Source organism: Balaenoptera borealis, assembly GCF_965194805.1.
Source record: "Balaenoptera borealis genome assembly, chromosome: 1".
NCBI classification, from domain to species: Eukaryota; Metazoa; Chordata; class Mammalia; order Artiodactyla; family Balaenopteridae; genus Balaenoptera; species Balaenoptera borealis.
Genome location: NC_138860.1, coordinates 18,825,509 through 18,848,423, shown reverse-complemented (window position 1 = coordinate 18,848,423; position 22,915 = coordinate 18,825,509). Strand labels below are relative to the sequence as shown.

General features: G+C 36.9%; 1 protein-coding gene across 1 annotated transcript in view; it reads left to right on the top strand.

Moving 5' to 3' along the window:
- Positions 1-22,915, top strand: part of EPRS1 (glutamyl-prolyl-tRNA synthetase 1) — a 68,058-nt gene that overhangs the window by 9,710 nt on the left and 35,433 nt on the right. The window contains exons 6-16 of the mRNA XM_082394044.1: positions 969-1,063; positions 4,610-4,736; positions 5,430-5,622; positions 7,443-7,614; positions 9,027-9,260; positions 10,314-10,398; positions 10,819-10,878; positions 15,729-15,839; positions 19,114-19,250; positions 20,922-21,129; positions 21,746-21,858. Coding sequence (XP_082250170.1) covers positions 969-1,063; positions 4,610-4,736; positions 5,430-5,622; positions 7,443-7,614; positions 9,027-9,260; positions 10,314-10,398; positions 10,819-10,878; positions 15,729-15,839; positions 19,114-19,250; positions 20,922-21,129; positions 21,746-21,858 — 1,535 coding nt within the window. The remainder of the gene's footprint in view (positions 1-968; positions 1,064-4,609; positions 4,737-5,429; positions 5,623-7,442; positions 7,615-9,026; positions 9,261-10,313; positions 10,399-10,818; positions 10,879-15,728; positions 15,840-19,113; positions 19,251-20,921; positions 21,130-21,745; positions 21,859-22,915) is intronic.

The window sequence follows — 22,915 nt, the reverse complement described above, 5'->3', positions numbered from 1 at the left end:
TCTATTCTCTGGCTTTTGAACCATTGTGACCTTTGAGTCCTGGGGTTCTGTAGTGCCTTTTTGTTGATTCTGTAGGAAGATGTGACATTGAATACAGTAGAAAAAGGTCCTTTCCCCCAACTAGAGTCACTCTACTTTGATCTGTTTACATATTACAGAGAATATGTTTACATATTTACATATTACAAATTCTACTCCGATGCAGTACAATTTGAAACCTGTTGTCTGCTTGGGTAAAGACACCACAGTCACCTCAGTTGTTCTGAGAAAGTATTCACCACTTTCCACCTCTAACTGGTCAACAAGTTCCATTATTACTTCTTGTATCTATAGATTTGTTTTCTGTCTCCACTGCTGTTGATTTTTATTGAGGCCTCATTACCCCCAGCTTGTTTTAAGACCATAATCTCATCACTGAACTTCCTCTTTTTTTTGGTCTCTTCTTTTTTCTCGTTGAGACTTTGCACTGTACTGGGTATAGTTTTAGAAAATACAGATAAGTAATTCCATACCCCTGAGGATTCCCCATTGCCAGAAACATAAAAGTCAACCTTATAAAGGCCTTCATGTTTTGGACTTAATCGACTGTCAGCGTCTTGCCTACCCACTCAACATTCATTCCTAACATTGCACTGCTCTTGCCTGACTTTGAGTCTTACCTGTGCTGTTATTCCTTTTCTTAGAATGACTGCCCTTGTATACTCTCTATCTGATACATTTGCATTTATTTTTCAAGGTGCAGCTTGGTTCTTGCCTCCTTTTAAGCATTTTCCTGATGACCCTAAATGCTGTTGGTTAACTTCAACTGATTTTGAATCTTCAAGTGCAGGGACAATATTCTAGCCAATTTTTTCTCATAACCGTGCTTGGTGCATAGTGGGTACTGAGTAAGTATTTGTTGAATGAATTTATTCTTAAACATTTAACCATGTAACTATTTTTGTTGTTGTTGTTGTTCTGCTTTTCAGGTACCTGAGAAAAAGCAAGATGTTGGGAAATTTGTTGAGCTTCCAGGTGCTGAGATGGGAAAGGTTACCGTCAGATTTCCTCCAGAGGCTAGTGGGTAAGAAAATATAACTTATAATTGGATACATTTAGTGGAAAAGCTTTAAGACAGTTATCAAATACTTTAAAAATCAATAGGTTAATATATAGAAGGAAATAAGTCAGATTTTAATTGTGGGAGTTAAAATTCTAAACATCTTAATAGTTAATTTATAAAAAGTTTGTAGTTTTCGCTTATTAAAGCAATAGGAAAAATAACATTTTAATTTTATTCCAGGCAGAATTTTAATTGTAAATAGAAACACATCCATTAATAGAAAGGCTTAAGTTTTATTTACATTTTGAGATTTTGGGGGTGTCTTTTAGTAAGGGTTTGTATTTGTACCCTGAGCAATCCTTTCAGTTAGCAGAAGAAGTTATGGTAGATGTATTTTAAGTTATTTTTTCCCCAAATAAAGTAAGTGGAGTCCTGAAAAGCCCATTCCTATTCATTTGTTTCCACTGTTAGTAGGTTTCAAAACCCTTTTCACTCTTGGCAGCCATAGAAAATAATAATACATGACTAGCTTGTTAGGGAAAAGGACTGCTCTGGCTGGAGCCACCGGCATGGGTCTGCCTGGGTCCTTGCCCAGCATCCCCCAAGGCTGAGGGCAGTCTCTGCCTTTGCACATGTCAGTCTCTGTGACTCATGCTGGACGAACTTTGTAAAAGAACCCTTCCAGTGATGCTAATACAATAAAATGCCTTTTGTTAAAGCAGTTATTAGCCTCAGGAACTTAGCCATTGGGAAAGTATTGTGCCATATTTTACACATGAGATGGTTTTTTTCCCCCAAATTTTGTTTAATTTCAGATTTTGTGTTCTATAGCCAAATTCTTACCCATCTGTGATAAATGGAGTATGTAGACAGTAGGAAGTGACAGATAAGGAAACAATTTTATTTTAGCTGTTCTTAATGTAGTTCTTCACAAACTGTAAGTGCCATTAACAGCAAGCCAGTTTTAGAATTCCACATTTTCTCTCTGCTTTTCTAAGTTTGCCAGTTTAGGTGGTGAAGTAAAGGACAGGTAGAAGGAGATGAAAGGGAAATAATGGTTCTGGGAAATACACAGACTAAATCATTAAATGATTGATTGATAGCTGACTAAGTGGAGTCAGTCATAAATAATACTTACTTTACATAGTTTAATCCCCTCAGATATCCTGGGTCCCTACCACCCAGTATTCTGCTCTTGTGTTCTTGGTGTGAGAGGTCATGGTGTTCCGCTGGGTAGTGACTTTAATGGTTTGATAAAAGCTAGTTTTTTAGCCATGGCTGTTTATAGCTATGCCATTTGAACATTTGTCCCTTTGGAGTCTTTTTATATTTTCTGTCACTATCACTTCTTGGCATAGTGAGCTCCTCATATTTATTATTTACTGGATAAAATATGTTTATTTGTTGTGAATTATGTCAGTTTCAGTCCAACAGTTGAATGCAGTTTTGGAATTTAGGATATAAGTCAGTGTTCAGGTTTAAAAACATTCATAATTTTGATCATATCTCCTTATACTGCAAAACAAGTCTTTTTAAATTAGTTTTTTAATCATTTTTTTTCCTGTGTCTTTTATGAAGCCCAGAAGGCTTGAATTTTGCCTTTTATTCGTATTCATAGCTAACACATAGATAGCACCTGTTATGTGCAGGTACTTACCAAGCACTTTACATGTAGTAACTTGTTTAATCCTGTCAGCCCTGTGAAGAAGGCACTGTTATTATCTCCAGTTTTCCAAATGGTTTCAGAAACTGATTCATACAACGTTTTAGCAACTTGCCAAATCCAAACCTACGCTGTCTGGCTCTAGAATCTGTATGACTAAAAATTATATGCCTATGTCTGTTTTGTGTGGGAAAAGCCCAATATAGCATCAGTACTAACTAATGCAGCATGGAACATATTTTTCTTTAGCTCTCCTGATGTAGTTGTCTCTTGAGCCAATTATTTTACTTATCTTGGGAATATTTTATAGTCCTGTTAGCTTTTCTGAGGTTTAGAATTGTTAGAATTGCACACATTATTTTAGATTCAGAGATAGTATCTTTAAGTATAATAGTTTGATTTCATCACGCCTCTTAAGGGTAATTCCTGTATGTAAAGCGCATTAACTGTCAATTAGTAGGTAGTCAGTGATTATTAGTCTTCTTTTTTCTCTTCTTAACATGTTAATTGGATGTAACACTTTCAGTGAAAACTGCACAAAGTATTTCTGTTTCGTTTTCAGAACTCACAGTCCTTTGTTTTACTTTTAATAAACTTTAAATTTTAGAGTAGTTTTAGATTTATAGGAATATTGCAGGAAAAAAAACAAAAAACCAAAAAGTTCCCTTGTACCTGTACCCAGTTTTCCCTAATGTTAACATCTTACATTACTATGGTACCTTTGTCACAATTAATGAACCAATATTGATATATAGTTATTACCTAAACTCCATACTTTTTTGGATTTCATTAGTTCTTCCCTAATGTCCTTTTTCTCTTCCAGGATCTCATCTGGGATGCAACTTATGGTGCTTTATTTTATGCAGAAAGTTTTGAATAACCCTAAATGCATTGCATTGTACTTGTCTGCATTAGCCTATGCATATAAACGCTTTAAAACTGAATCATTGACCTAGAATGCTGTGTGAATATCTAAAGAAATAGATTGATTTTAGAAATGATATAAAGACATATCATTGTACTTTTCCCTCCCCTCTTGATATCAACTGAGATCAGAGGTGTGCATGAAACTAGGTGACTGTAGAGCAGTGCAACTGTGGCTGCTGTTATTGATGAAAAGTGTATTTTCAACAGTAGTGGTTTAGGATATTGCTTTTTACCCACTTCATGGATAGAGGAGGATGTTGATATGTAATAATATTAACAGTGCCTCTGATTTATTTTATTCTATGTAATGGTCAGCTGCCCATAGAACAGAATAGTGTTTTCATAGGTTGTGATCTGTGGAATATTGGTACTGGATGAGACCTTCAAGATCATTCAGTTAAAGTCTTTTCATTTTGGCTTCTGAGAAAACTAAAGCCCAGAGAAGTAAAGTGCTTTCTTGTGGCTTTCTAATTCTCATGTGCTCTTTTATTTAATTATCACAGTCACAGTGGCACCCTCAGAGGTGCTTCTGTCTTGTTTGCAATGGACGGGTTCCCAGTTCTCAGTAGCATCTGGTCTTACGAAAGAGCCACGATTGTGTAGCATTGCAAACAGTTTTGGAAGCAGTTTTCCTCTAACTAAATTACCTTTCATTCCTCAGTAAAAAAAAAAAAAAAAAAAAAAAAAAAGGAAAATAGAGATTAGCCTTAAGGTTGTAATGTTTGTAAATAACTTATTCCTTTGTGAGGTTTTACATATGAAATTGTTTCTTGTGATTATTTTATAAATGTTGTAGTCTTTTTTTCCTTCCTCAGGGGCAGATTTTCTATTACAGTACTTCTTGTTAGCAAATAAAATAAGACTGGAATACCAACTAGAAGGATTTTTGTTTAGTTCTCATCTCCTCAAAAAGGTTAAGTTTAAGTATTTAGCTAAAACATGTTAATGAGTTTCTTTGTAAAATGTTTTTGTTGTAGTTACTTACACATTGGGCATGCAAAAGCTGCTCTTCTGAACCAGCACTACCAGGTTAACTTTAAAGGGAAACTGATCATGAGATTTGATGACACAAATCCTGAAAAAGAAAAGGAAGATTTTGAGAAGGTAATTAAAGGTGTAGTGATGACCCTTTGTCAGTAAAGTTGATTAAAATTAGAGGGTGACCTGGTACCTTCATGGTATGAAAATAAATTTTGTTCTCATAGCTGCTTCTTTTGCTCATCTGTATATTCTTTGCCTGAGACCTAAGCCAAGAATTGTGGAGCTCCCATGCCAAAAAACTTCGATTTATTTTTTTCCTCCTCAACTGCTGTAGAATTTACTTAAGTGTTACATTTTCCTACAAGTATCACTTTCTTAAATGAATTGGTCACTAGAGGCAGGTTTCCTTTTTGTCATATAATTTTATGAATGAAACGAACACTAAGTAGGTATTGGAAAATGTGAAGGTTTCCTAGCCTCTTATATCATCTGTTTAGAAGCACTGTAATATATTCAAAGAGAGGGCAAATAATTGTCAGCATGACCAATAATAATCAGCTTTTCCAGAATAAATGGAAAGCACCATGAGATCAGCTTTCTCAGCTGAAAATTTGGAGGCTAGTATAATGAATATCTCTCTCTTTTTTTTTTTTTTTTTCTTTTCTGATCTAATACCATACAACTTCCACAGCCATTTCCAGGCTCTGTAAGACTGATGGTGTATTATTACATTTGCCCAAATGCAGTGTCAAGGATTGAAAATACACAAGAAAATGCAAAAGATCAACGGATGGTTATTTTGGGTTCTTATTGCAGGTTATCTTGGAAGATGTTGCAATGTTGCATATCAAACCAGATCAATTCACTTACACCTCGGATCATTTTGCAACTATAATGAAATATGCAGAGAAGCTAATTCAGGAAGGGAAGGCGTATGTGGATGATACTCCTGCTGAGCAGATGAAAGCAGAGCGTGAGCAGAGGATAGAATCCAAACACAGAAAAAACTGTAAGGCACACTTAGTGTTTTATATTTTAACCGATACTCTTCTTGTATTCTGCTTCTTCAGTAGAAAATGATTTCTGTGAAAGATGCTGGTTTGAAACACATTTGGAAATATGTTTCCTATGTTAGTTCATCTCTTAGAAATCTTTTCTCTTTCTCTATCATCGTTACATCGTTATTACTTGGTTAGCATGCGTGTGCCCTCAGCACCTCGCTTGTTACCTGTAGTCTTTTGCATTGCGTTCACTCCATGTGATTCCGTCTTCAACTTTTTGTAGTTCTCTCAATTTAAATACTGAGCCTTTCTAATTAGAATGTTTGATGAGAATGTTAGCCATACCCAAATCTTCCTGTCAGCGTGTGAGTAAATGTGAGTATAATATGTAAGCTTGATGCTACCCAATGTCTGAAATATCACTTAACAAAAAAGCATATCTTTGTTATTACTTGTTCCTGAGCTCTGAATCTGGCTATTTTTATTCTGTGATTATGTTCCAGAACTTCCACGCTACTATTCTTAAATCTTTTTTTTTTTTTTTAAGTTTTTTTAATCTTATTATCCAGCCTTTTTTTAATATATATATATATATTTTAAATTAATTAATTTATTTTTGGCTGCATTGGGTCTTCGTTGCTGCACACGGGCTTTCTCTAGTTGTGGTGAGCGGGGGCTACTCTTCGTTGTGGTGCACGTGCTTCTCATTGAGGTGGCTTCTCTTGTTGCAGAGCACAGACTCTAGGCGCGTGGGCTCAGTAGTTGTGGCTCATGGCTCTAGAGCGCAGGCTCAGTAGCTGTGGTGCACAGGCTGAGTTGCTCCGCGGCATGTGGCATCTTCCTGGACCAGGGCTCGAACCCGTGTCCCCTGCATTGGCAAGCGGATTCTTAGCCACTGCTCCACCAGGGAAGCCCTATACTTAAATCTTGAGTGTCACATTTGGGAAGTGTAGTAAATTCAAAATGTTATGGAAGTCTGTCTTTTTTTTTTTTTTACCCCCTTTTAAATGTTTCTCTACATTTTCAGAGATAGTTAACAACTGGACTTTTAGACCTAACCTGATTCTTTGAGAACAGGTAAAATGTCCATCGTATCTTCACAGAGTTTTCCACAGAGAATCATTGCTTAACAGTTCTTTCTTATTCATATGGGGCAGGTACCTACCTGACATAAGTAGGACCATAGTCAGTGGGGATATAGAGTTTTTTCCCTGGCATAAACTTGTATCACTGTTTCTATCTCTCATTTTGGGGGATCCAAGAGTATACTGCTTTCTGCTGGAATGACTGAAGGTGCTTTTGGGGAGCCCAGGGGCTCAGGCTCTCAGCCAGAGATATGTTCTTTAGATGGGCATGTGCTGCAGCACCAATGCCTGGGCTGGGTCAGACCGGTCTGTCCCTTGGGTGTGAGGTGGCAAAGGAACAGAATGCTTCTGCTTCAAACACCCAGTGTTAAATTGGAGGGGGCGACTGACTGGCCAGTTGTGCCATGATGGGAACATGGAAAACACTGGCTGAGAGAAGCCTTCAGGCTTTAGACGTCATCTCTTACCCTTCATCAGTGCTACATCAGTGGAATGTATTGACTTCTAAAACATATAGAGAGTAAGTTTCCTAAGTGTTCTGTGGAATTTCTTCATTAAAAAAACAATGCATTTACTCTTGGTATCAGATATTGGAACTATTACGGTACTTTTAAACTAGTGGGGTGTGCTTATAAAATCAGAATGTGAAAATTTGTGTCAAATTATAAGGCTGTTAAAATAATTTGAATTCAACCAGATTAGTAATACATTAGATAAACTATAGTATAACTATCATTTTATAGCTGTTGAGAAGAATCTACAAATGTGGGAAGAAATGAAAAAAGGAAGCCAGTTTGGTCAGTCCTGCTGTTTGCGAGCAAAAATTGACATGAGTAGTAACAATGGGTGCATGAGGGACCCCACGCTTTATCGCTGCAAAATTCAACCACACCCAAGAACTGGAAATAAATACAAGTAGGTGTATTTCATTCATTATGCTCGGTAGCTTACTATGCTTTTGCTTTGATGCTTCTGTAAACATGGAGTAGGGAGTAGCTGCAGAATAGTCAAGAGATCTGGATCTTTGTTCATTCATGGCCTTCGGTAAAGCATGTAGCCTCTCGTTACTTACCTATCAATTAAGGTTATACGAGGTTATGTCTAAGATCATTTCCATCTATAGAAGTCCTTGAGTCTGCCTAAAGTTGCATTTTATGTATTGATCAGGTATACTGTGGTGTGTTTCTTTAGATGAAGATACTTCTTTTCCTATTATAAACTTTGATTCTGCTAGACATAAGTTTATTCGTAAACATGATAGAAGATTTAAAGAAATATGAAAAAGAAAGTTTCGTGTTTTTTCTAATTTTGGTTAGTTTTCTGTGTGGTTTTCAGGTTAATAGATTTTTTTTTTCTTTAAATCGCCCCCACCTGGCCATTAATTTATAAAGTAACCGTAGAATATATTTTCTTGTACTTTGAAGAAGCCTACTACATACAAATGCTGAATTGTAACTTCTGAAGAGATTGGTGAATGTAAATGATTTCCTGAGTAGCTAATGTAACTTTCTTTAAACTTGTGGGTACAGGTATGTGTATCTGTATCTGGACAAACACTTCATGTGTGTATATATATGTCCTTCATTTTTAACAGGACAATTGCTCCTTGTTTACTAAGCAGATACTTTGAATACATTTGGAAAAGTGAATTTGGGTACACATTTTCAGTATCAGATAATTGCAAAGCATAGTGCAGTAGCATCTTAATGAAGTTGTATCTTAAAAATTAGAAGGCATAATACAATAATATGTTTTAAAAAATTCAAATGGAAACTGCGGATGTGTTGTATACATTATTTTAGACAGAAATTGTTTTTAAGACTATTCCATCCTAAATGGAATTTTAATCAACCTAATAATTTTCTTCTCTTTTACTTGTCAGAGAAGGAAACATTCTATTCTTGAATGCATTTACTTATGAAAGTATTAAACCTAGAGATTTACTTGAGTGTGGGATTATTTAAGATATTGAAAAGCTAAATTCCCTTGAAATTATTATTGCTTCTTACCATGATATACATTGGCCATTACAGAAATGTGATTATAGAATTCACTGCGCCAGTATCCCATTGTCTGTTAAATTGCATATTTGCTTTTTTTGTTTGAATATTGAGTGGGTAATTGATTCATTGTCCTCAAAGTCTGATTAAAAAAAATGTTTTGATGTACTTTGAGTATTATGAGTCATAACACCTGTTGGTTTTTAAGGAATTCTTACCTTGTAAAGAATTATGTTTTAAATTAGTACTGCTGCTTATAATGCCTAATCTAAGGTGAAAAGGGTAAAATCCTTCATTGATTTTCAACATATTCACTTTTTTTCCTAGTGTTTATCCGACATATGATTTTGCCTGCCCCATAGTTGACAGCATTGAAGGTGTTACACATGCCCTGAGAACAACAGAATACCATGACAGAGATGAACAGTTTTACTGGATTATTGAAGCTTTAGGCATAAGAAAACCATACATTTGGGAATATAGTCGGCTCAATCTCAACAACACAGTGCTATCCAAAAGAAAGCTCACATGGTTTGTCAATGAAGGACTAGTAGATGGATGGTATGTTTGCTGTTATCTAGAATTTTGAGAGGAAGTCAGGACATGGTATATCACTAATTTTTAAACTGCTTTGAGGGTTGGGGAGGATGAATGGGAGGGGTTGAAATGGATAGGGCTATAGGGTTTCTGTTCCTTGTCTTTATTGTATCCAGGTTCTCAGGTACTGCTCTCTTTTGCTTTAATGCAGCAAACATGGAGTGCCCATGTTTGGGCACAAAGATGGAGTCCATGTTTGGGACTAGAAAAAGTTTGAAAATCTCTGTAGCACATTAATAACCTATATGGGATTTCCATGAGAACGATGAGTATAAAAACTAAAATCATCTTAGAGGCATGTATCCATGTAAATGAAACCTGTTCAGTTGGGTTACCATACTTACAAGCCTAAGAATGTTTTTTTTTACCTGAATTAACACGAACGTGTGTATTAGTTTTTATTAGCATCATGTAATAGTGACACATATTAAGTATATATTGAATAATATGTAATTTTAGACTGTTTTACTGTGGAGCTGAATTTGATAAAGGGGAAGTTTACCTTGGGCCGCATACAAAGGGTGTTATTGCAAACTTACTGAAGTTTGCAGATCTCTGCAGAATATTAATAACCAACATGCATATTTTTTACAACCCAAAAGGCTTTATAAAGTGTATTTGTACATGAATGAGAGGCTAACCATCTCTTATCTGTGTCTCATGGTCATATGTAGAATAGGGATCTTGTATGTTTGTTAAATAAAAAGCAAATAAAAATGTTGTAATGCATATGTTTTCTGCATTTGAAGATGTCACCTTTGTGTCTTTTTTCAAATGTACTTTTACTGTTTCCAGTAGTGCATTTATTTTACTGAGTAATTTTTGACTAGTAAGCAGCTTTCTTCTTCCATGAACTTGGGCTCAATGGTATTATGATCTGCCTAATTATTATAACCAGCTCTTAGTCCAAATATTTAGCAAATGGAATATAATGTTATGCAGTAAGGTATATTGTACTCTCTGCACCTACACGTTAAAAAAGTCTCCTTGGTTCTTAAAACTTGCCGTATTTCCCAGGGATGACCCACGATTTCCTACGGTTCGCGGTGTGCTGAGAAGAGGGATGACAGTTGAAGGACTGAAACAGTTTATTGCTGCTCAGGTGAGTTATAGTTTCTTTTCCAGCTTCTCTGTTTGGATTTTTAAGTATCTAATAATATCCTTTTAGTCTTTATTATTCCTGTTGTTCTTTCTGTTCTTTGCTTGTTGCTTATAATGCAAGGGCAGAGTGTTTTTGAAAAAAACACTGTTATAATAGTGGAAAATTGAGAATGTCCTAAACTATGCTAGGGTTGGACAAAGGCAGCTGTGGTGTTTTTACCCAGTGAAACATGTGACTCTAACAGTTATGACTCTAACTGTTCAGGGTAACAAGATTAGTGTGTACGTACTAAGTTTTATATTCCAGTGGAAGTAAACTTGTAAGTATTGATTGGGTTTATTTTCTAGCATGCTTAACTTAAAGAAAATATTCTGGTTAATACTTCTTGCCCTTTAAGCTGTTCTATTATTGTTTTTCTAGGGTTCTTCACGTTCAGTTGTGAACATGGAATGGGACAAAATTTGGGCATTTAACAAAAAGGTACATGTTTTGACTCCTGGTCCTCTTTTTTTCATGCCTAACTCCTAAGTAATAGATTACATGTAGAATTCATTAGTGTGCTCATGGTAGAGAAAATTTTGTGAAGAATATTACAGTTTTGCAGATTTTTCAGGAAAATGGAATGTTTTACTTTTTTAAACATATAAAGTGCATTAAGCCTATAAACTATACCAAACAAGAGCAATGATTAAAACAAACTTGGAGTTATGGGGAATGGTAACAGTTTTTTCCTTAAATCTTTTTTGAACACTTTGCATTTCATTTTTCTGCTTTCAAGCTGCGAGCTCTCTGTAAGAAGGTATTACTTAATGCTTTTATTTGCCTTACTTAGCACATAGCTTTTAGCATATTACATGTTATAACCTGAGATGTTATACAGCTTTGAAGCACAATCACATTTATTTGAGACTTGCTTATACAGACCCACTGAAATGCATTATTCCTAGTTTAAAAAAACATGTCCTCTAGTTTTCTTAGTGGCAAAGGGAAGATATGGCTAACTCCATTTGACTGTTCCCTTGTTTACTGAGAGGACATAGAGTTTTAAAGTCACAGATTTCATTGAATTGTATTGAAGGTTCGTTAATTATAATCCCTGTGTCTTATTGAATCTAGCTTAAAAAAAAAAAAAAGCTGTGTCTTAAAAGTCAAATAAGGAATACTGCATATTGACATTGTTAATTGGAAGCAGATGCTTAGACACTATAATAAGGCAAATCATTAAAGTGCCATGTTTTAAACTATGGTTTCTGTGATTGTGTTCTGTAAATTCTTTTTCTTTGTATTGCTGCTTGATTGTGCTGATGCCTTGCCTCAAAAAATAGTTGCTTGTCTCGCATGTGTCTTGAATTTATTTTATTTAGTCTTTTGTGTTTAGTCAGTCTTTGGATACATAATGGAATTATTAATTGGTTCGCTCTGTTGCTGCAGTTACTAATAAATACATTCAAAACTTATAGGCAGAGTTAACGTTGGAATACTTTTCATTAATAATCCATGTACATTTAGTTCAAATATAAGAAATACATTTCACTACAGGCCGATAATTCTATAGGGTCTGTTAAATGAACAGCGTATTCCCCTGTCTTCTTTCCTTCCATTTTCTCTCCCTAGATAAATCACTTTCAGCTCTTTTAGATAATTGTTTTGGTATTTATTGCCCATATCTCTAAATGAGATGTGTGTGTTGCTTCTTCTTGATTTTCTGTTTGTTTGTTTGTTTGTTTTAGGCATCATCAGTTTAATTTCCACAAGGGAAGATGAGGATTTAGGTCTCCTATTTTTTCTCATAACTCGTTGGCTTTCTTGTGGCTAATTGTTTTGTTTTGTTTCCCTCATTTGTTTAATTTTCTAATTCCATCTCAGACTCTGCGCAAGTTGTCTAAATTTCCTGCCAAAGTGTTCGCGTGCCTCAGGTATTTCAGTTTCACCTTAGAGACATCTCTGCCGGGGCCTTCGTGCTGCTCACATCTGATCTAGAGGAGAGGCCTGTTAACTTCTGAAGCACAGCTGTCTTCCCAGGTCAATCTTCCTCATCATCCTGGGAATTCCCTTTGCTTTTCTTCTGTGATGGATCATCTGGTTCTTGGATCTTCCTTCTCTTTTTATTGCCTTCTTGCTTTGCTGTACTGTATCCTCTGGTAGCTCCCTGAGAAGGGGAGCATGGGATGAAGAATTTTGAGACTTTTATATGAACAGCTTCTTCACTTTGAAATTTCACAATGATGTGCCTTGGGGTGGGTCTGTTTTCATTCATATCCATTGGAAGAACATGTGGCTTCCAGACTGGAAACTCATTCCGTCAGTTCTGGGAAATTTTCCTGAGTTCCTTCTGTTTCTTTGTTTTTTTCTCTACTATGTTGTCTTTCTCCTCTGTGGAACGTTTCTTGAGCACGTGTTGGGTTTCCTGGACTGTTGCTCTAATTTTGTTTTCTCTCTTATTTTCCATCTCATCTTTTGGCTCTACTTTCTGGTAGATGTACTCAGCCCTATCTTCTCAACTTTTGTTGAGTTTTTCATTTATGCTGTCATATTTCCAAGATTTCTCGTTTGTGCTTTGAATTTTCAGAATAACTTCCTGTTCCTGTTTCATGGTTACAATATAATCAATGGTATTTTTTCTTATGTCTTTCCTCCAGGTCTATTTTGTTTTTTCTTTGATATTAAAGGCATTTCTTAGACATCTGGTGAGCCTTGGTTATCTGCTCATCTTTAACATAGGGGACTGAGAGAGGGATTGGAAGCCCTGAGAAAAAGATTGGGCTTGTCAGCTGTGCCTCACTGTAAGATGGTCTGGCTCGGCCGGTTAGTTGATAAGCCTCGATGTCAGTAACCTTACATCTCATCTCTTGGACTAGGCAGTTTTTCCAGAGGAGTTTCTTTCAATTAAGTTGCCAGAAGTGTGAAGGCCTGACTGCCAGGGCTTTGGAACTGACTGGGGAAAACTCTGGGGACTTGACCTCTAATATACATTTTCTTAATACCCTTGTCTCAGAGCAGAACCCTCAGCTTCAGAAGAAGAGTCTCTGGACTCTTTGGAGTAATTTAAAACCACTGATCCAGAGATTCTGAGAATTGTACAATTTTAGAACTGAAAAAGACTTTAAAATCTTTTAATCCAAGGTTTCCAAAACTTGTCTGCTCCTAACCATCCTGTGGAATGCTTGTTTAAAAATGGATTTCCAGGGCTTCCCTGGTGGCGCAGTGGTTGAGAGTCTGCCTGCCAATGCAGGGGACACGGGTTCGAGCCCTGGTCTGGGAAGCTCCCACATGCCGCGGAGCAACTGGGCCCGTGAGCCACAATTACTGAGCCTGCGCGTCTGGAGCCTGTGCTCCGCAACGGGAGAGGCCGCGGTAGTGAGAGGCCCGCGCACCGCGATGAAGAGTGGCCCCCGCTTGCCACAACTAGAGAAAGCCCTCACACAGAAACGAAGACCCAACACAGCCATAAATAAATAAATAAATAAATAAAATTAAAAAACTGCTTTCAAGATCTATTAAAAAAAAAAAATGGATTTCCAGACTTAACTTCAGACATTAGAGTCACAGTCAGGGTTAAGTGGCATGAGACTCTGCGCAGGCCAGCGCCCTAAGGGGTCATTGCAATCCGTCAAGTGTGAGAAACAGCTTTCTACTCTGTCAGTTGAGGAAGCTGAGCTGCAGTGAACTGAAGTCAGTTTCTCAGGTTGGATCGTCTAGTTTTGGCTTCTTTAAAAGAAGAAATTGTATCTTACTGGCTTAAATACTAAACTGAGTAGTCACAAATTAAATCTGTGATCATTCTAACCCAGTAGAAGCTGAAAGAAGGAACCGTTAACCAGTAAGAATGACTTTTTTTTTTTTTTTAACTTTTAGGTTTATTTATTTATTTATTTTTGGCTGTGTTGGGTCTTCGTTTCTGTGCGAGGGCTCTCTCTAGTTGTGGCAAGTGGGGGCCACTCTTCATCGCGATGCGCGGGCCTCTCACTGTCGCGGCCTCTCTTGTTGTGGAGCACAGGCTCCAGACGCGCAGGCTCAGTAATTGTGGCTCACGGGCCTAGTTGCTCCGCGGCATGTGGGATCTTCCCAGACCAGGGCTCGAACCCGTGTCCCCTGCATTGGCAGGCAGATTCTGAACCACTGCGCCACCAGGGAAGCCCAAGAATGACTTTTAAACCTCAGGGAAGGAAAGAATGAAATAGTAACTTTAGAGGGAGGCTGGTGCTGATTTAGTACTGGCATGAAATATAAGCAGGTAGGGAGTAGCAATCAAGGGGAAGTTAGATGGCTTTTCAGACTTTTCTGACTGACCCTCTGAGCATGGTTTCTTCTCTAAGTTCATTCAGAATTTCTGAAAAATACTCTCAAAGCAAACAACAGCAACAAAATACCAGCCAAACAATAGCAACAACAAAAACCCACTATAAACCAAAAGACACAGCCAAGTTTAATTAGCCATACCACTATCTCCTGCATCCTTCTCATGGGGAAAAAAATGACTTTTATTACTTTACTTAGCTATTTGACTCCACACTTGCTTCTATCTACATTTTTCTTCCAAATGCTTTATTTAGTATCTAAATACTGCTGTTGTGATTGGTCATCATGGATAATTTTAAATTGAATAGTGAAATGAGAAAGATACATCGGATCCAGAAGGGGTGCTGCTTCTGTTTTGGAGGTAGAGTAGGTTAGAATGTAATGAGTACTACCATTCATTCAGTTAACCTGTAAATATGTGTTGATTACCTGCATGTGCCAGGCCCTTGGGAACACAGTGGTCCCTATATACGTGTGTATATATACAGCATGCAGACCAGTAGAAATACTTGTTTACTTTTAATCTATAGAATTGCCTTATTATAGTGACCTAATGCTGTTCTGCTTTTGATGGTGGTGTGTTGCCTAACACTGCTTATAGAAAATGATACTGAAACACATATATCTATATTCCTTCAAAACAGTCTTCTCCAACAATACAAAATGGAGTATCACATTTACCTGTAGGATTGTTACATAACCCCACAGGATAATTTTTCTTTCTAGTATCAGAGTTAAAATTTACTTTCAAAATATTTCTAATATTATGCTTTAACTATTGGTTTCTTTTCTCTTGTCAGTAGTTATTCTTGGAAAGGAACTCTAAATCCTTCATGCAGTCTTTGTTTATGATTGTTTTTCTTTTTTCTACTTGACAGCTAAATGTTAGAGAAGAGTTAGCTGGTAAACCAAAAAATTAGTAAATGCAGTAACAAAGAATGCCAGTTGTTATTCCTGTGCTATTACTTATTTTATTGATGAAGTTCTAAAAAATATCTGAATGTTTTAACACAAGGATGCCTTTGTTGCAGGTTATTGACCCGGTGGCTCCACGATACGTCGCGTTACTGAAGAAAGAGGTGATCCCGGTGAACATCCCTGAGGCCCAGGAGGAGATGAAAGAAGTAGCCAAACACCCAAAGGTCACCCTCCAGTTTCACCAATGTTGTTCTCTCTGTTAAAGGAGCAGGATAATCAAAGGGAAAAATGTGCTTTGGTGGCAATAGCATGATTGGGGATCATTTTTGATCCAGCATTATTTGTCAGGATTTCATACTAATTTAAAAAAAATTTTTTTTCAATTTTTTTATACAGTTTTTAAAGGTTACTTTCTGTTTACAGTTGTTACAGAATATTGGCTGTATTCTCCGTGCTGTACATCCTTCAGCTTATCTTACACCCATTTGTTGTACCTCCCACCCCCTCACCCCTATATTGTCCTGTCCCCCACCCTTCCCCAACTGGTAACCACTAGTTTGTTCTCTGTATCTGTGAGTCTGCTTCTTTTTTGTTATATTCACTAGTGTGTTATATTTTTTAGATTCCACATGTAAGTCATATCATATAGTATTTGTCTTTCTCTGTCTGACTTATTTCAGTTAGCATAATGCCTCCCAAGTCCATCCATGTTGTTGCAAATGGCAAAATCTCATTCTTTTTTATGGCTGAGTATTCCTGTGTGTGTGTGTGTGTGTGTGTGTGTGTGTTTGTGTGTACACACCACGTCTTTGTCCGTTTATCTGTTGATGGGCACCTCGGTCGCTTCCATATCTTGGCAATTGTAAGCAATGCTGCCATGCACGTTGGGGTGCATGTGTCTTTTCGAATTAGTGTTTTTGTTTTTCTCGGATATATTCCCAGGGGTGGAATTGCTGAGTCTTATGGTAGTTTTATGTTTAGTTTTTGGAGAAACCTCCATACCGTTTTCCACAGTGGCTGCACCAATTTACATTCCCACCAACAGTGCACAAGGGTTCTCTTCTCTCCACATCCTCGCCAACATTTGTTATTTGTGTTCTTTTTTTTTTTTTTAAAGGAATTCCTTTATTTTTATTATTTATTTATTTATTTATTTATTTTTGGCTGTGTTGGGTCTTCGTTTCTGTGCGAGGGCTTTCTCTAGTTGTGGCGAGCGGGGGCCACTCTTCATCGCGGTGCGCGGGCCTCTCACCATCGCGGCCTCTCTTGTTGCGGAGCACAGGCTCCAGACGCGCAGGCTCAGCAGCTGTGGCTCACGGGCCTAGTTGCTCCGTGGCATGTGGGATCTTCCCAGACCAGGGCTCGAACCCGTGTCCCCTGCATTGGCAGGCAGCTTCTCAACCACTGCGCCACCAGGGAAGCCCCTATTTGTGTTCTTTTTGATGATAGCCATTCTGAGAGGTGCAAGGTTACATATCTCATTGTGGTTTTGGTTTGCATTTCCCTGATGATTATCGATGTTAAGCATCTTTTCATATGCCTGTTGGCCATCTGCATTTCCTCTGGCAAAACGTCTATTCACTTCTTCTGTCCATTTTTAAATTGGCTTGTTTGTTTTTTTGATGTTGAATTGTATGAGCTGTCTAAGAATTTGATACTAATTGAAGTAAATGTTTTTGTGGATTTCTTACTGAAGAAATTTATTCTAGCGGTATTACTGTCCACAGCACATCACACAGAACTGTTACACTCAGTTGGTGCCTATTTTTTATTTTGTGGAGATAGCATATTAGTGTATAATAAGAATTTATTTCTTCCTGGAGGTATTATATAATCCATGCTCTTATCTCTGTGTGAAAGCTGAGGTGCATTCTCTGTTAGCTGGGTTATTCGCTATTGCCTTTAAGCCAAAACATTTTACCTAATAGTATTGAATCACAGCTTGAGTCCAGAGTCTATCACGCTGCCGTTGGCTGTGTTTTAGAAAATATCAGTGAAGTGGCAATGATATCTGTCTATCTAAATTCAGAATATAAATCTTAAATACAGGTAGCAGGGAGTTCCTCTTAGTTAAGCCATGTTTGTTGTCTCACATGGTTATAACTGCTAGGTTGATAGTCTTGAAGCAAAAATAGATCCTTTTGTTCCAGCTTTGTGAGCTGTCTGTAAATATCTTTATTATCCAATGAAGCTTACGTCCATAGACTAACTCACTCGTATACTAATAGACTAATATATTCATAACCTTACTCATAACGATGTTATGTTCATAGACTAACTCACATGTAAGATAATATGCTTCATGAAGAGCTATAAATGTTCTAAGTGGTAGCCTATGATTGCCTTTCTCTGTATGACATTAGCTTCTTTTTAATTTGGAAGACTTATTTTAAGGGTACCCCTAATAAGATCTGGGGAGAGAGAGTGTGTGTTTGTGTGTGTGTGTGTGTGTGTGTGTGTGTGTGTGAGAGAGTGTGAGTGTGAGATTGATTTGGCTTTACCGTTGCCTTTATCTTGCGTCTGATGGGTTCAGCCAGGTGAATGGTGGTTTCTGATGTATCATACTGCCCACTACAGTTAGCTTAAATGTGAAGCTTAATGTTTTAAAATTTGAACGTTGAGAATAAAACTTTTAAGGGTGCTTATTTGTAATAATAAAGAATAAGTAATAGTTAAATAACTAATTGATTAGGAAACACTTTAAATGATGACTGGATTGCTCAGTTTGCCCTGTGGAATTTTCATTATCCTTTCCTTCACAAAGTGTTCTATATTTAGCCTGTCAGTATTCTGTTCTGAGCCCAGCATAGTATAAGTTGTTGCAACATACCGATTTTTTTCAAGTCCATTGGTGCATTCAATGAACAATTATTGAACGCGTGTTATTTAACATTTATTCAAAGGATCTTCTTACACTTTTTTTTCTTTTGATTTCGGTCAAACAAAAATCTGAAATTTAACAAATAAAGCATTCTTTTTATTTTCCGGATCTCTTTTTCTTCTTCATATAATACATACCGAAAAGGCAGAAAATTCGTCTTTCTATACATGTTTGCTACTGTCTTTAAAATTTGTCTCCTAAAATGTGAAAGATCTACCATTTCCTGCTAAGATGACGTCTGTTCCTATAGTGTTGTTCCACAGCCACTGATGAGGAAGGACTTTATTTTCTCCTTTGCTGCAAAAGCAGTGAGATTTTTGAGGCTAGCAAAGCAGATTCTGGTTGGAGGGACACTGTGGGACAAATACTGTCTTAGCTCTAAAAACAAAGAATGATTGTTTTAGGCTGGAAGTAATCTCAGGGGCAGACCACCTCATCTGACTCCAGTACATTATTGGTCAAGTGTCTGACCCAGGGTCACAGAGCTGGGAATCAAACTAATACAGATGACTTCTGTTTTTGTTAAGGAATAAAATGAATGAATGTATAAATTTCATACCGGGTTCAATAGTTGTTGTTTCAACGAACATTCTCTTTTTTTTTTTTTTATCAATCAGAATCCTGATGTTGGCTTGAAACCCGTGTGGTATAGTCCTAAAGTTTTCATTGAAGGTGCTGACGCAGAGACGTTGTCAGAGGGTGAGACGGTTACATTTATAAATTGGGGCAACATCAACATTACTAAAATACACAAGTAAGAACTTTTTGTTTGTTTTCAAATAGATATGGAAGGAAAGTCTTTTATGTTTTTTTTTTTTTTTTTTTTTTTGGCTGTGTTGGGTCTTCGCCTCTGTGCGAGGGCTTTCTCCAGTTGTGGCAAGCGGGGGCCACTCTTCATCACAGTGCGCGGGCCTCTCTCTTGTTGCGGAGCACAGGCTCCAGACGCGCAGGCTCAGCAGGTGTGGCTCACGGGCCCAGTCGCTCCGCGGCATGTGGGATCCTCCCGGTCCAGGGCTCGAACCCATGTCCCCTGCATTGGCAGGCAGACTCTCAACCACTGCGCCACCAGGGAAGCCCAGTCTTTTATGTTTATTCATTTATTAAAAATTACCTGATTCAGACCCATTCATGATGCTGGCTGGTACATCTACCCAGGCATAGACGCTGCAAATTCTGGACACATTAAGGTTTTTTCCCATATATGTTTCATTACATTAATAGGGTATTAGGATATTGCTTGTGATGTTGAAAACGACTACATGTAGATATAAAAAATAATTCTAATGCTTGAGGTCCCCCCTTTTATCATCTAATTCTCAGAATGTGATTGCATGGTGGAGAGATCCTTTGGACAGAATTTGTATGTATAACATTCTTTATCCTAAAGTCTTCTTTATTTTTTATTTAAAAATTTTTTTTATTGGAGTATAGTTGCTTTACAATGTTGTGTTAGCTTCTACTGCACAGCAAAATGAATCAGCCGTACATATATATATATCCCCTCCCTTTTGGCTTTCCCTCCCATTTAGGGCACCACAGGGCATTAAGTAGAGTTCTCTGTGCTATACAGTATGTTCCCATCAGTTGTTTATTTTATACCTACTATCAATAGTGTATGTGTGTCAGTCCCAGTCTCCCAATTCCTCCCACCCCACCTCTTTCCCCCTTGGTATCCATACTTTTGTTCTCTACGTCTGTGTCTCTGTTTCTGCTTTGCAAATATGGTCCTCTATACCATTTTCTAGATTCCACATGTATGGGTTAATATACGATATTTGTTTTTCTCTTTCTGACTGACTTCACTCTATATGACAGTCTAGGTCCTTTCACGTCTCTACAAGTGACCCACTTTTGTTCCTTTTTATGGCTAATATTCCATTGTATATATGTACCACATCTTTTTTATCCATTCCTCTGTTGATGGACACTAAAATCTACTTTAAGTTTAATCGTTCTGTGGTGAATATGAACTTCCCAGTTATTATAGTGTGCTACACTTACCAGTTTGTTCTTAAGATTACACAAGTGGGACATAGTATGCTAAGATTAATTTAGTAAACTCTGAAATCTCAACTGTCCTGTCATTACATATGATGTCAAGTAATTGATAAATGTTTTGAAATACAGTATTTTAGGTTTTTTAATGCTTACTCCAGGTGACTTTAAAATTCATAAACATGTTCATGTTCTTCATCAGATGTATGGGGGATCTGTCCACATATTAGTATCTTGATAGCAGGGACTCTACTTCATTCATCTCTTAACCAGTTAATGTCTGGCACCTACTAGAAACTCAAATAAATGTTTTATTTGAAATTTTTCCAAAGAAAATTCCCTATCGATTTATTACAGGTACAGAACAGAATAATGCATTTGTGGCCGTTAAGGTTTGATTTCTGAAAACACTTTCCTATCTTATTTTTAGAAATGCAGAAGGAAAAATTGTATCTCTTGATGCAAAATTGAATTTGGAGAACAAAGACTATAAGAAAACCACTAAGATCACATGGCTTGCCGAGACTGAACGTGCTCTTCCTGTCCCAGCAATCTGTGTCACTTACGAGCACTTGATCACAAAGCCCGTACTGGGAAAAGACGAGGACTTTAAGCAGTATGTCAACAAGAACAGTAAGGTAGCCTCCTGAAAGGAACCCTGTTTCATCTTCCTCTGTTGTATCAGTATAACCTGTTCTTTAGAATTTTTAACATTAGTTTTAAGTATTTGTTTCCTCAGATAAAATGGAAAAGATTTCCAGAATTTTGCTGAAAATGATATAAAAGAATAACGTTCCCATTTTACAAATTCTAGAAACCGAGGCACAGTGAGGTTCAGTAAGTTGCTTGAGGACGGGCAATAAGGCGTAGAGCTGGGGTTCAAACCCAGGCCTCCTGGCTCTAGAACCCTTGTGCTTTTAGTGCTGTGCCAGCGTGCCTTTCAGCTAGGTCTGTGTGTGCTTCTTGCGTTGTACTTCATATTTATAGTGGGAGATTTCTTTATATCTGCAGGGACACCAATCAAGTTAGTTAAAAGGTTCATGAAGCCCATCAGTATATAAATGTTAACTTTTAGAAATATAATAAATAATTGTTATTTATTTTAATATTTCACTGTTTTACTGCATGTGCTTAAGTAGTAAAGTTTTTAACATATCCTGTTGCAGCTGCTGGAAAAGCTGCTTGCATCTTAGGGTTGTTTTTAGTGCTCTGATGTTCAAGAAAGTGTATTTTGGTCTTGTACCATCTTTACAGCATGAAGAATTAATGCTGGGGGATCCCTGCCTTAAGGATTTGAAAAAAGGAGACATTATACAACTCCAGAGACGAGGCTTCTTCATATGTGATCAACCTTATGAACCTGTTAGGTAAATCGGTGTAACTGAACATCTAAATGAAAATGCTTAAAATTCTTAAAGTGAATAATATTTTAAAGATTGAACTTCCACTAAAATACTGTACCTGACAATTCTCTGTTCGGTTTCATTTGTTCTTCTGTGTTTACTATTTCAGACATCATCGTAACAAATTTTAACTTTGAAACAGCATAATATTAACAAATTTTATTTCTAGAACTAAACCATTCATCTTCACATGGTCCAAGTAAAAAGAAAAAAATTTCAATGTTATCTTTGGATAAACATTATAACTATTACCTTTTCTTTTTTTCTAAATATATTTTTTATTGAAGTATAGTTGATTTACAGTGTTGTATTAATTACTGCTGTACAGCAGAGTGACTCAGTTGCACATATATATATATATACATTTCCATATTTTCCATTATGGTTTATCACAGGCAGCTTTTCTTTATAGTGTACTTTAATTGGATATATTGTAGAATACAAATAGTACAGCAGGTACAGTTAGAGGATTATAACAAATGTTTGTGTTTTTTTTAAACCATGAAGTAATAGAATTACTAGGAGAACTTTCAGTCTCTGAATTTTTGTTCGCGTTTCTTTTTTTTGTCTTTGCTATTTCTTATTGCATCTCTTTAACTTTGTGATCAGACCTCACTCCTGAGCTCCAGACTAGTGAATCTAATTAATGCCTTTTAGACATCTCTGAATAGATAACTTTCAAGTACCTCAAACTTCAAAATTCAAGATCCTAGTTACCATCTCTCCTCAGTTCTTCTCCTTCATCCCCCATTCTAATCAGTAAACCTTGTTGTTTGTACTGCTTGCCTAGTTCATCTCTGTCCATCTACTGCTCTGCCTTTGTTTCAGGCCCTTAGCATTTCTTCCTTGATTGCCAAAACAGTTTCTAAAGTAGTCTCTTCCTTCCAGTTTTGCACTTTTCTGATCCACTTTTCATATGGCCCCCAGTCTAAAAATTTCAGAGTAACAATTTTATCACATTATCCCCCCCCTGCTTAATAATTCTTGTTAGCTTCAGAGGAAAATCTAAACTTCTTAGTTT